At 50.5% G+C, this 14,785-nt stretch overlaps 1 protein-coding gene across 1 annotated transcript in view; it reads right to left on the bottom strand.

Annotated features, from left to right (window-relative positions):
- Positions 1–14,785, bottom strand: part of RERE (arginine-glutamic acid dipeptide repeats) — a 323,357-nt gene that overhangs the window by 201,601 nt on the left and 106,971 nt on the right. Inside the window, 1 exon segment of the mRNA XM_060259535.1 lies at positions 9,015–9,119. Within this exon segment, the coding sequence (XP_060115518.1) occupies positions 9,015–9,119 (105 nt within the window).

Raw genomic sequence — 14,785 nt, 5'->3', positions numbered from 1 at the left:
ATCAATTCCTCTGAAAGAAAGAGGTCTGTGCAGGTGGCATTTGGTTGTGGACACTTAAATGGGGGGTGGGGAGAGAGAGAGAAGGTCCGATCACCATACTCCTTTAGAAAGATCAAGAAGCTAATCTCTGTGATCAAGAGACTATCCCTATGGTTCCTGTATTATTTTTAATTGCTGAACGCAACTGGCCAACAACTGTAGATGTTAAGAACTTTACTGTATCCAGAATTCAAGAGAGAATGCAGAGTTCCCAGGACAGAAGATTCAGAAGAGATGAATCTCTTCCTACTTCACACAGTTTATAGAATTTCCTGCAACAAGACAGGGGGATGGTCAACAGCTTCAAAAAGGTACACGATAAATTCACGGAGGACAGGTCTACAATACTTTTCTTGCTGCTTTAAATGTTTGCAACCCATTTTCCCTTCCATCAGCCATGATGGCTGAAAAGAACTTCCATGTTCAGTGTGCTGCTGAATACTAGTTGTCTGGGAAGGCAACATCAGGGGAAAGGGCTTTTACCCTCCTTCTGCTTGTCGGCTTTTTTGGGGATAGCTCATTGACTACTTCTGGCAACAGGATACGGAGCTTAGATGGGCCTTTGGTCTGACCTGGCAGCGCTTTGTTGATGGATTCCCATTTGAGACTCAGACCTGTCGAGCGCCACCTTCATTTTAGGCCTGCTGCATCGTTTGCCTTCCCTTCACACAATCACCTGGAGCCAAGTCACTCCAAAGCCCCATGATGGTGCTGGCAAAACCTGCCAATGTTCACCTGAGCAAAAAGGGCAGCATCATATGCATGCACACCGACCTGAGAACAGCAGATGGGGCCGGTGCTCAGGTAAGGGCTACACAGATACGGTGTTACACAGGAAACACCTTAGGCAAGTGGCAATTCAGAGCCAGAAGCACTGGAAGCAAATCGTATTGCCCCAGCCTTGTCCTACACGCTGTCCAGATCTCAATAGCCCCCACCACATATTCCGTTCAAAACACATTCTGAGATAAGGGAAGCCAAACAGGATTTCCGAAATTACAGAAATGAAGTCAGGCCTATATTGGAGCAGCATTTATTATGCATTTGCAATCGCAAAATGGTCCTGGAGCAGTTTAGAGCATATAGGACTATGAAATACAGAGGGCACAGAAGCAAGACTGGCACACAGGCTTACAAGGAGCGAAGAACGGCACTTGCCAGCAACAGAACGACATCAAGTATCAACTTTCAACAAAGCTCTGCCCATTTTGCTTTGATTCGCTTTAGATTAGGTGCGACTCATGTTTCAAAAACGCTTTGCGCAAGCTTTGGGGGCTGCATACTTGCTCTCAGATGGTCAGATCCTTCCACATTCCACACTTGCACAAACATACACAGACCAGGTTTGCTCCCATACAGCAACAGGTGGAGGAGAATCATTTAAGAAGAGGCCACCTCAAATGCTTAAAAACTAACTAACCTAATTCCTTATGCACTGAGTTCAGTTCAGCTGCCATCGTGACAGAATGGAAACGCAGTGAAGAAAGTTACGCGCCCCAATACGACACACACACTGGCAATTTGCAAACTGCTTCCTGAGGATTCCCAGGATTCCTCAAAGCCAATCCACAGTTCCCTAAACAAGAGGCTCAGTGACGGTGGCCAAGCAGCCACCCAGGCCCGCTGGCCGACTGTCACTCGTCTTCTCTTACAGCAGATGCAGCTGCAGGAAAGTGTTTAGTGTGTTCTGGGGGCACCTTCTCATTTTACAAGGGGGGGGGAGAAGGGGGCAGCTGATAAGCCCAAAATAGAGCCAACCCTGTCGGAACTTGATGCACCTGCTAGGACGCTCCTCTGAGCCCTGCAGAAGTTCCCAGGAAGAAAAGTCAACGTGGGGAGGCAGGAAATCCGGAAACCAAAGTGAACCAACCCCACCGCTTTGGCCCAAGCACAAACGGATGCCTGTCTGAACTGCCCTGACCCGCCCCAATCTCCCTTGGTCGACCTCTCCCCGCTGCTTTGAAGGCGCAGGTTGGTTGCCAGATTTCTCGTTGCACGGGGGCTGCTGCACACATGCTCGCTCAGGGGGAACTTCCAGGAGGCGAGAAGGCGCAGGCCGGCTGCTGGAGCAAGTCCCGTCCCTCCTCCGAAGCAACCAATGGCTGGGGCTCTCTGACCCCTCCTCCGCCAGCCCTTATCTAGGCACTGCCTGCCTCGGAGGGGCCCAAACAGCTCCCTGGAGGCGCCGCGAGCGACGAGAAGGCTGCAGCAGCCCGGCGGTGACACCAAGCCCTCGCCTCGCCTGCGTTTCCCCCGGGCGCATGCATTTCCGCCCGCGTTCATGCACCGAGCTGGGGCGGCAGCGTGTGGCTCGAAGGCGGCATGCAAACGGTCACCCGAGCAGGGGCAGCAGCCACAAGACCGGGGTGGGTTGTTTGTTTTTTTTTGCAGGGAAGCACCGAGCGGCAGCAGGCCGGAAAGAAAAGAAAAGGGATGGGGGGGGGGGCGGGGGAGAGACAGATCGCATGGCTGCCGAGGCGAAGCCACCGGGCTGTCAGCCTACCTGCAGGGGCCGAGCGGGTCGTCCATGACAATCACAGGCTCCCGGCGGGCGCAGCTCTTTCCCCACCCCCTGACCTTGCCGCTCGGGGGGCTCCGGAGCAAAACGAGCGGAAGGGGGGGGGATGTGCCGGGGGTTGGGGTTTTTTTTTTTCCGCCTTCCCCCCCCCCTTTTCCCCCCCTGCCGCCCTCCCTGCAACTCCTCAAAATGGAGGCCCAGGCAGGCAGCGGAGCCCTGAGCGCGCTCGCCACTGAGCTTGTGCTATGACCTAAGCCTGCGCGCAGAACGCAGAAACTTCGCCCTCGGACTGACAGCACTGAGCATGTGCTGTGACCCCTCCCTCCCTCGGCCCCGCCGTTTCCGTAAATAAAGCGCGGCCCCCACCGCCCGCTCGGCAGCAGCGGCAGCAGCAGGAGGAGGAGGAGGCGGCGGCTCCGATTGGCGCTGCAGCCAGCAAGGCTGGCGGGGCCCCGCCAGGGAGCGCGAGACGCACGACGCTCGCCGAGCAGCAGCCCCGCCCCCTCTTCCCCGCCACTGGCAGGAGGGAGGGAGGGCTGCGGCGCCGGGTCTCGCCAAGCCGGGGGCTCCCCCACCCCCACCCCTGGCAGCCGGGGGTTCCAGGCAGGCGTAGCCAGGCCCGCTTGCGACAGGAACCCAAGAAGCGCGCGCAGGCGGGGCAAAGGCGAAGGCCAGGAGGAGCCCGGCGGCTGCTGCTTGCGCTTCCCCGGAGTCGCTGAACCCGGCGAGGGCTTGGGAGCCTCCGGGCCCCAAACAGATAAGCTGAGCCGGCGCCGCCACCACCACCACCACCGGGCCCTTTTTTAAAATTTTATTTTCCTCGCTCTTTATTTAGCTGAGGATTGAGTCGCTGCCCCACTGTAGGGTTGCCAAGTCCAAGTCAAGAAATATCTGGGGACTTTGGGGGGTGGAGCCAGGAGACTTTGGGAGGTGGAGCCAGGAGAAAGGTTGCGACGAGCATAACTGAACTCCAAAGGGAGTGCTGGCCATCGCATTGAAAGGGACCGCGCGTTTTTTAAATGCCTTCCCTCCATTGGAAATAATGAGGGATAAGGGCACCTTCTTTGAGGGCTCGTAGAATTGGACCCCTCGGTCCAATCTTTTTGAAATCTGGAGGGTATTTTGGGGAGAGGCACTGGATTATATGCTCAGTGTTTGGTGCCTCTACCTCAAGAAATAGCCCCCTCGGCGCCCCAGATACCCATGGATCAATTCTCCATTATTTCCTATAGGAATCGGTCTCCATAGAGAATGAGTGCCCAGCAGACATTTCCTTCCCTTTCTCTCCCCCCCCCCCCCCCCCCCCGCTTTCTGATGACCCGGGAGGGGGGAGGCCTCTAAACCAGGGGGTGCCCTGCCCCCGCATGGGGATTGGCAACCCTATGCCCCAACCCATTTTAGTTAGAGCCCCGTGCCTGGGAGCACAAGTGTGTGTTCCTCTTAAGACAGGAGAAAAGAAGAAGAGAGTCCACTTAACACCTTAAAGATTAACAGAATTTGTGGCCAGGTGGAAGATTTTGTGAGTCACTGCTCACTTCTTCGGCTACAACTAGAATGTGGAGTAGGTCTGTGTTTATGTCTTGGGGAGAAAGATGGGCTCGTGCTCTTTTCTGCTGCTGCAGACAAACACTAAGCTTGATCTTTTTAAGGCAGGGTTTGCAGTATACGAAAGCAGAGGGAGGGAGGGAGGGATTCTAGAGTAAGTGTAACGGGAGGGCCAAGGCAGCCTGCAGCCTGCTCCAAGGCCCTTAACCGAAGGTGGGTGCAGAGCTGCTGTATTATTTAATTGAAATACTTATACCTTGCCTTTCCTCTTGACAGCAAAGTCAAAACTTTCTCTCTTCGTGCCCTGAATAGGAGAGGAAGCAAGTGCTTCCTCCTGGGGGAGTGCAGAGTCCGGACCTAGAAAGGAATGCTGGTCCGCTACAAAGTTTCCCCACCACAGTCTTTTTCACCTGCTCCCAGCAAACAACCAGAAGGGGCACAGCTGTCCTTCACCTTGTTTATACCAGGGGTCCCCAACCCTCGGACCACGGACCGGTCCTGGTCCGTGGCCTGTTAGCAACCAGGCCGCAGACTGAGGCAGAGACCTTGTGGCAGCAAAACCCCCAGCACCCACACCGGTCCATGGAAAAATTGTCTTCCACAAAACCGGTCTCTGGTGCTAAAAAGGTTCGGGGCCACTGGTTTATACTACAGGCCTGGGGGAGGGGGCATGCTCTCCCCCCCCCCAAAAAAAAGGGGGGAGCACCTGGAATTCTGCTGCCACAGTCAGCTGCGTGAGCATTCAACTGCTCTGACCTGGCCCTGTCTTAACTTTGGTTTCAGTGCTGTACATCTACATTCTGTACTAAGTTTCATTTGCTGCTTATTAAAAGAGTGTCTAAATGGGGATTCCAACTGAAGAGGCTGCAGGGCAGTGGCGGGGCTACCCGATCCAAGATGGCTGACTAGCTGCCCTGAATGCTGGGCTGCCCACCGTGGCTCGTCTTCTAATGCAATGTGCCAGGGGGGGATGGAGTTGTTAATGGGTACAGTCTAGATCAGGGGTGGCCAAAACTCAACTAATGCAAGAGCTACATAGAATGAACATCAGATGTTTGAGAGCTGCAAGAAAGGAAGGAAGCAAGACAGATAGAAGGGTGAGAGGTAGAAAGAAAGCAACTTTAAATGCATTCTCCTTGGCTTGGAGAAGTGATTTAAAGAGACAAATGCCTTCTCAAGCCAGCCAGCCAACGGGGCGGTGGGGGCTTTGAGAGCCACACAATATGTGTGAAAGAGCCACAGTTTGGCCACCCCTGGTCTAGATTGTAGTATGTTCAGAAAGCCAGAGTTCTGCACCAACTGACTTAGCACACTAGAACCTGCCCAAGAATCTTCTCAACTCAACAAGGGAGGGGTTCACCACCGATGGTAGAATTCTGGGGGGAAGGGGAAAAGAACACACCAGAAGGGACCCTGAAAGCGGGAGAATCCAAGGAGGTGGGCCAATGAAACCATTAAGTCAAGAAGTGTTTCCTTAAAACTCCACATTTGGCTTTCAGAGTAGAAAAAGTAAACAGACGGATAGTGGCTTGGTTTATTCTATGAAACCTTATTTTTTCCCCACAAGCCCTCAGATTTGGTTCCTTGGCAACGAGAGTGCACCGTGCAACCCAATAAACAACCTTTGAAACGTGTCAAACACAACTCGAAGGACTGCTGACATTCTGCATTCTTTCCCATTCCTTTTCCATCCACCTTCCTCATTGCCACAGCATAGCTGTCGGGATGCAATTCTCAGATCGATATTTAAGACACGGTGCTGACCCAGATGGTTTCTGGCCTGAGGCTGCAGATGTGCCTGTTCCCAAACCCAGACTTCGAATACGCATAATAAATCATGTGGAAGCACCAAAACCAGAACGCTGCTCAGTGCAGCAGCTGTTCTCTCGAGGGGCTCATGCAGAGCGAGGCCTTTCCCAATACTTCCTCCTCAAGTTCTCCTAGCAGAGGATGGACCCTTGGATCTTCTGCGTGCAAACCTGAGCTCAACTGCTGAGCCACAGCACCTTCCCAGCATTTATATGCCATATTTCCTCTACAGCTCAAGCAGTTTCCAACAGTAACGCAATACCAAGGCTTTTTTTTTTGTAGCAGGAACTCCTTTGCATATTAGGCCACACGCCCCTGATGCAGCCAATCCTCCTGGAGCTTACAGTAGGCCCTGGAATAAGAGCCCTGTAAGCTCTTCGGAGGATTGGCTACATCAGGGGTGTGTGGCCTAATATGCAAGGGAGGTCCTGCTACAAAAAAAAAAAGCCCTGCATAATACCATAAAAACCACCGGAAGTCTTAACACAACCATCAGAGAATACAGCTAGTAAAATCAACAGAAATAGAACAGCCCACCTCTTAGGCATAACCACAATCCAACAAGAGCAGAGGCCTGTACTGTACTGCACACTTGCTCCTCTCTGGGCCTGAAGGCCTTTCAGCCCATCACTTTCCTAGTTCAAGCTTTCCTTCAAAAGGGAAGGAACGTTATTGCTGTTATCTGGTACCCAGACTGATGGTCCCAGACAGGGCAGAAGAAATGACGAGCCTCCCCAGAAGCACAAATCGCATTCAGAAGCAGAGCAATAAGCAATATCCTCCTTGCCCCTTGTCTAACGACTCAGCAAGTTTCCAAAGCGGAGATAGAGGCCTGCGCTTCCTTCCTGTTGATGCCCTGGGCTCTCTCCTGTGCCGCTCATCCCTCAGCACAGTGGGGTCAGGTTGCTCGGCAGCAAATCTCCGCCACCGTTACGGACACAAACTTCCTGCCTGCAGCCCTGGCAGGAATTTTAGAGCACCACGAAGGAAAGAACAAGAATTTGGCAGCCCATAGCCTCGCCATGGCTGCCTCTCTTGAGTACAAAGAGAACAGCTGGATTTTCATCCCATCGAGCTGATTTTGCAAGGGGAGGGGAGGGCCCTCACAAAACAACACAGGAGAAATAAAACTGGCATCACCATTTTATTTATTTATAACAGTCATGGACCAGCAAACAATTCATAAAAGTCCAATTCATAACCAATAAAAGGTGATATAAATACGCAATAATTATTATACACTAAAATATGATACCACCTAAAATATACATACAATACGAATGCAGACTTTAAGACACTGAAGATGCAAAATTAGTGTTAAAACCAAGGATAAACTACAAACCCTGTTTAGACCTCTTTGTTTCTTCCCTTAATAAATAAATTATTTGTTCACTGCCTAAGCCAGCATTTAAAGCAGTAAAATCATACAAAATTAAAACTGATTGTCCATAAAATCATACATAAAAGGCATAAAATACTGTTATAAAACTACAAATATAACAAAACATGGCAATTACAGCCAACAGATTGGCAAAGGTGTTTAGCCATTTCCTGACTGAATCGTTAAAGTTTTCCTTATTGTGGCAAGCCAGCCAAATGTTGCTGATTTGTATGTCACCTCAGGGTTCCTATTGCTAAGAAGTTTCTTAAGGAGTTGCAGTTTTTGGCTACTGGTAAAAGGTATGGCCGTACTTCTCAATAATCATTGTAAGCCTCACAGTCAAATATGACATGGACCAGCGATTCGATACCATCACTGCAGCAGCAGGGACATAATCGTTCTTGGAACGGCACCTTTTTGTATCTCCCCTCCACCACCACTGAAGGAAGAATAAAACTGAATTCAGCCCTACCTGGGGCACACTCAGTGCAACAAACATACAGCGTCACAAATTTCAGCATCGGAACACACGGGAAAATGAGAAATGGCATTTTAGACTCAGCCACAGAGGCTCAAAAGCACGTTTGTGCCAGGAACACAAAAGGAAGAGGACACAAGCGATTTCTGCTACAAGCACAGATCAGGTTTGTTCTTTTGAAAGACAGAAGCTCGATTTCTGTTGTGTGAAAGCCAGGCCGCATCCACAAGAGCAGCTACAGGCAACTGGCCCAACTGTAAACAATGTATAAAAGATCCATTTTGCACACGGGGAAGAGTGAGGGAATTATTCAAGTGCTGATTATTTCAAACACTTAACTGTACCAATGCAAACTACTTGCGTGACCGGAGGGCCACGTGACTGCAGCAACATTTGTGCTCCGCATGACCCGACTCCCAGATTGCCACCTCCATGAGGGCTAGTTGCACAACCAGTCTACTGACTCAAATTCACCTGCTGTCACAGCCACCTCTGCAGCACTGGACCTTGCTTGCTCAGGTGATTTTGCAACCGGTCCAGAGTTTCTGAGCACTAGCAAAGGCAGGCGAGACACACCGTCTCGGCTAAAGATTTCTCAGGTCCATGCAAACACCACTCACTTCAACGTGGACCTAAGCAAACCAGGCAGTTGGCAAAAGTGCCTGCTCTTCAGAGGCCCGGGCCAGCTGAAAAGACCAGGAGATCATGTTCAGGCCTCATGTAGTAGTTCAGATCTTTAGCCAGTTGCATTAGTTGCGGAGCTGAAGGTGGGGAAGAGCGCCTGCACAATCAGATGGCAAATCCACAGGCCAGCAATGGAGCACAAAGTTCCCTTCAATGCTCGATCAACAGCGTCTCTAAATGGGAGGGTCCCAGACAGTGAGACCACAAAAGATCGGGGTTGACAGTGCCGGATGAGACAGGCCACTGCACTTTATTTGTAACTCTCTGTATCCTCTTTTTTAATTCAGTCGCATTTACAGAATTAGTCAAAAACCCTGGGAACACAGCTAAGCTTCGGCAGGCCATTAATGGGACCAGATTAAGTAATGCTAATTAGATGAATCAAGAAGTATTTCCACTCAAAAGACAAATACAGACTGTGTCCCCTGCTTAAGGGAAGACAGCAAAGAAGGGAAGCAGTGCCCCCCACATTCCGATAAGCTTGCCCTGTTATGACAAAAGATACACTGAAGTCTTTTTTTTTTTTTGAGGGGGTAGGGAACAACAGCAAAACAACTCACCTTGTTTCTGGATTGTAGCCCAAGATGTAGAAAAAGGAATCCACCCGAGCTTTAAACTCTCTAGCAGCAAAAATGTCAGAGAAATGGGAGATATTACACTTCCCCCTGCAAGGAAAGAAAAAAAATGGTATTAGGCTCTTTCGAGCACATGGTGGCTCATGACACTGAAGATGCCACAGAGAACTCACAGCTCTTGCTCTGGTTCCAAAAATCAAACAGCACCCCCCCCCTTCCAGCTGCCTGCTTACTTCTGTGATGCCCCGCGCTGGGTGTTAAAGCAGTAAGTAAACAACATATTACGAAAGCTGCACATGATGGTGGAAGGCACCGTCTAGTCCTGCTGTCTTAGGATAACCATGTCAGGGTTTCAAGGCAAGAGGTGAACAGAGGTGGTTTGCCATTGCCTAAGCAGTGGCCTCGGATTTCCTTGGTGGTCTCCCATCCAAATACTAACCAGGGTGGAAACAGCTCAGCATCTGAGAAAACCGGGCTAGCCTGGGCCACTCAGGCCACAACAACCGTAAGCAGTCAACACTGATCTGTTTTTTTTTCCTTTAAAATGTACTTTCTCTCTTAACTTGTACTTTAACCACTACTCTTCAGGCAGGGGGCGATTCTTACGCCCTTGGCCTCGTTCTCGAAACTTGCTTGCAATCATTTACATCTAGCGATAAATACCACGGATACTGATGCCCTTGCAATAAGACACATATGCCCCACAGTGAAGAGTCTAGAAAGTGGATTATGATGCCCCTCACAAGTCCAAAGAGCTCTTCAAACCCTCCCCAAATGCCACAGGAAGGATAGCTCAAAACCTCAACCGTGAAGACAAGGGGGAGTGTGTATAATTGCAGGCCAGCCAGACCACAGCCCTGAATCTACTTATCTGAAGAAGGGATCCCACAGGCAAACCCTGAAAACACAGTCCATTAGAATGGTGTGGCATCAGGGACACATAGCTACCTACGACCACTAACCAGGAGATGACTCTGTAACCAAAAGTATCCGCCCAACACATTGTGTTGTCTTCTACCAATGACTTCTTCACGGGACACAGAAGCAGAGGGCTGGAAGGGACCCAAAGGGCCACTGAGCCCAACCCCCTGCACAGTGCAGGAAATTCAAGCCCTTCTCCCCCCACCTCCACCAGTGAGCCCTACTGTATGCCCAGAAGAAGGCAAACATTTCAGGATTCCTGGTCCAATCTGCCCAGGAGGAAAATTCCTTCCCAAAGTGGTGATTGGCTCATCCTTTCTTGCCCTCCCTCCCACAATCTGCCAAAGGAAACGTGTATAGAGGAGATTAAACTAACACCACCGTTCTACTGTGCTTTGCCATCCCCCAACAGCTTCTGGCAACCGATGGTAACTACCCCATGCCCTCTTGCATTAGGCTGCAGAAGAGACTGCATTTCAGCTTCCTGGTCAGAAAGTATGGGCAGGCTGCACTATGCTGGGTTCACCACCTTCCCCTTTCCCCCTCCTCTTGCACTGAACCCAGAACACCCTAAATCCACCTGCAACAAAATTCTCCTTCGATCCAGCTGGCGTCAGAACAGCCTGTGATCCCGGCTGCTGCAACTACTGGGGGTGGGAGATGAGGAGACCTGCTGCCCCAGGCAAGTCAGTTCGACAAGCTTCTGCCACCATCGCTCTGGAGCTCAGCCACTTTCTTGTTCACCGTTACGTTTGCACTGCAGCGTTTGTTTATATATTTACAGAATCTGTAGACCACCTTTCTGCCCTCATCAGCAGAATAAAGCATCGCTCAGACAGCTGAAACCAAATTAAAATATAATAAAGTCTCAGTCTCTCTCTCTCTGTGTGTTGGTTCCTTGGAGGTCTCCCAAGTACTGGCCCCTCTTGGCTTCTGACATCAGGCTAAACATGCCACCTTCCCTCCATAGATTAAATTACAAGGAGGAGGAGGAGTTGGTTTTTATACCCCATTTTTCTCTACCCTGAGGAGTCTCAAAGCAGCTTACAATTGCCTTCTCTTCCTCTCCCCACAATAGGCACCTTGTGAGGCAGGTGGGGCTGAGAGTGTTCTGAGAGAACTGTGACTGGCCCAACGTCACCCCAGCAGGCAACAGATGGAGGAGAGGGAAATCTAACCTGGTTCTCCAGATTTTTGAGTCTGCCACTGCTGCACTCTTGCTGTTTTCTACTGCTACGGACAAACTAACACAGCTATCCATCCTGAACTCTGAAGGACAGAGCACCCAAAGATGACCGTAGGGCTGGCTAGAATGCACAAGATGTTGAGGGCATCCACCTTTGTTTCTCTTACTGCCTGGAACCCCCTCACTGGACACCTACATGGCACACTTTCCTCCCCTCTATTCAAGCCCCAGAGCCAGTCTGGTGCAGCGGTTAAGTGTGCGAACTCTTATCTGGGAGAACCAGGTTTGATTCCCCACTCCTCCCCTTGCACCTGCTGGAATGGCCTTGGGTCAGCCATAGCTGTTGCAGGAGTTGTCCTTGAAAGGGCAGCTGCTGTGAGAGCCCTCTCAGCCCCACCCACCTCACAGGGTGTCTGTCGTGGCGAGGAGAAGACATAGGAGATTGTGAGCCGCTCTGAGTCTCTGATTCAGAAAGAAGGACAGGGTATAAATCTGCAGTCTTCTTTTTCTCCCAGCCTACCTTCTTGCCATCTGCTTAACTCTCACGCCTCACACTCAGCAGACAGGAAACCTAAGTGCATGCCACTGTATGTTCCTGGCTTCCTCTCCCACTTCTTCTCCTTCTTTCCCACCCACACCACCACCACCCCCTGTCTATATTTAGGCTGCAAGCTCCTGAGGGTAGGGAGAGAGGTAAATTAGAGGTTTTATGACCCAGCAGCATTTAGGTCATCTCGCAGCATGACCGAAGGCTGGCTGTCAAGCCACTGCCGGCCAATTCCCATGTAGGGCTTTAAGGGGAAGAGCACAAGCACCTTGATTTGTGCTGCAGCGTCTTGCGCCAATTCCAAACAGAATCCAAGGCCAGCCCTACCTAGAGCAGACTGCAGTAATCTAATCTAGAGGTAACCACGTGTCACAGTGGCCAGATCTTTTCTTTGCGTACACAGAGAAACATAGAGCTGGTAGGGACCTCAAGGGTCATCTAGTCCAACCTCCTGCACCATGCAGGAAATGCTCAACTACCTCCTCCCCAATCCTGCAGTGACCCCTGCTCTGTGCCCAGAGGAGGGCTACAAACGTCCAGGGTCCCTGGGCCAATCTGGTTTGCAGGAAAACACCTACCTGGCCCCAAAGTGGCGGTTGGCGTTAACCTGGGCATGTAAGAAAGGGCCACAAGAGCCAAGCGCTGGCTCATCCCTTCCTGCCCTCCCTTTCGTGATTTGTCTTAATACGCAGAACCTGCATTCCTGTCAGGTGGCCATCTAGCCTCTGCTTCAAAGCCTCCAAAGAAGGTATCCTTACATTAAAAAGGTAAAGGTAGTCTCCTATGCAAGCACCAGTCATTTCCAACTCTGGGGTGATATCGCATCACAACGTTTTCACGGTAGACTTTTTACGGGGTGGTTTGCCATTGGGGAAGGCAATGGCAAACCACCCCGTAAAAAGTCTGCCGTGAAAACATTGTGAAAGCAACATCACCCCAGAGTTGGAAACGACTGGTGCTTGCACAGGGGACTTTTCCTTTCCTTGCCATTGCCTTTCCCCCAGCAAGCTGGGTTCTCATTTTACCAACCTCGGAAGGCTGGAAGGCTGAGTCAACCTCAAGCCTGAACCAGCTTCCGCCGGGATCGACTCAGGTCCTGAGCAGAGAGCTTGGACTGCAGTACTACAGCTTTACCACTCTGTGCCACAGGGCTCTACATTAAACAGTAACAAATGTTCAACCAAGCCACTGAAGGATGAGGAAGAGGTAGCTGCCCATACAGCACTTATGGAAAATGACTGCAGAACCACCCATGTACAGCGGTTTGTTCAAGGCCATTTGCACAGGAGCTTCACTTTAAAAAAAAAACCACAAGCTGTGGCGGTGTGCTGATAGAATGTCTACTGTGTCACCCTTCCGCTGCAAAGGAAGAAGCCCCTCATTTCTCATCTGAGTTCTCTTCCTCATTCTTCACAGGAATAACAGAGGATTCTCTTGCAATATTCTTGGGAGAAAAATACACAGATGCACCGTTTGTTTTCTCAATCCCCCACGTGACAGATTTGCACACCTGCAGCCCTAAAATACAGTCTGGCTCCCTTTCCGGGGATATCAATTTTAAGATCGGAAAGCCACCTTCCCAGAGACACAAAAAGCACGTCGGACATTCCAAGAGGCGATTGCAGCAAACGGGTGGCATTTCCCGGGTATGTTTTTTAAAAACATGGGCTGGTAGTGAGTTGATTCCTTCTCATATCAGCAGAGGTTGCAGCTGCGGGTTGAGCCACAGGAAGTGGGGACTCAAGCGGGGCTTTGAAGGGAGGAAAACGTCTCCAGACGGTTTTGCTTCGAGCGCCATTTGAGTGCTATCGGCAGGGAGACCATTCAGTTCACGTTTTGACAATCTCCATGTGCTCCCTTCTGCAAAAGCCTGGAAATGAGATGCAAGATGCTGACGCTGTTTCATTTAAATGCACCGCCAGCAGCGGCTCCTCTCCCAAAGACGAATGGTCGGCTCTCTGCTTTTTAAACTAACAAAGGAGAGAGATCGATCAGCTCGCTCCAGGTAGGGTGACAGGAAGGATGATCATGAAAAGCGAAGGAGAGCAGGAATTAAGAGCAGCTAGCAGGCTCCTTGGCAGCTCCAAGAGGACTCTAAGATGGGAGTTTCTAGTCCTCAGGAGCAGAGGCAAATCGGGGACTCTCTAACTGGGTCAGATCGGCAGCCCACGCAGACCCACAGTTTTATACAATGAGTTTTTTCTCAGGGAGAACCGCCAGCCAAAGGAATGCCTGCCTAAATACCAAAGATAGTTCCGAAAGCCTGCAAGAACACTGGCGGTTTATGAAGGACAGATGGGTTGTTAAAGGAGTATGTGCAGCTGAATGCCCCAAACTTGAGCCAACTACTGCAGAAGGGGGAAAAAATTAAGTAACAATGGTCGCTACTTTCCAAGTTTGGAAGCGTATCTGTGCGAAAAGACAAAAGAGCTAACAGACTGGAAATGAGGCAGCGATCGCTACGAAGGCCAAATCTGTGCCTTATGCTAAGATGGTTTTCTAAAATCCATGACAAAATTACAAGCCGGCTGCACTCCCAACACCGAGCTGACTGTCACCTCCTCTTTGGCGACACAAACAAGTACAAAAACTCCTCTGACTTTGGCACTGGGTCACAAATTCTGCGGGCCCGGCTCTTGTCCCGAGTGAAATCACCCCCACGTTGGGATCCCTTCCCTCTCATATCCTTCCTGTGCTGGCTCTGCAGGAACCCATCAATACAGGAATTCCCCCATGTATTTCTGAACGACTCATCAGAATATTGCTGATTAAGCAGAGAGCAAACTTCAGCACTGACCACAATGGTCGTTTACGTGAACATACAAAAAAGGTGCCTTATGCTGAATCCGACTCTTGGTCCATCAAGGTCAGTACCGTTAAAGGAACCTACTGGCAATGTCTCTTCCTCAGTCCTCCAAGACTACAAACACCACAGAGCAAGCTAGATAGCTAGGACTGTATCAATCTCCTTCCTTTCTGCTCTGCTTTCACTCACCCTCTCTTACCAGTAGAATGTAATCTCAGGAAACTTCCTTCCTTCTTTGTTTTCCTCCTCTTCCTTTTTCTTCCCTGCGTGCATCAGGAGGAATAGCATGGTATCTT

The sequence above is a fragment of the Heteronotia binoei genome, chromosome 18 (genome assembly GCF_032191835.1).
Source record: "Heteronotia binoei isolate CCM8104 ecotype False Entrance Well chromosome 18, APGP_CSIRO_Hbin_v1, whole genome shotgun sequence".
In the NCBI taxonomy this organism is placed as follows: Eukaryota; Metazoa; Chordata; class Lepidosauria; order Squamata; family Gekkonidae; genus Heteronotia; species Heteronotia binoei.
The sequence above is the reverse complement of the archived record's forward strand: the minus strand, read 5'-3'. Positions and strand labels throughout refer to the sequence as shown.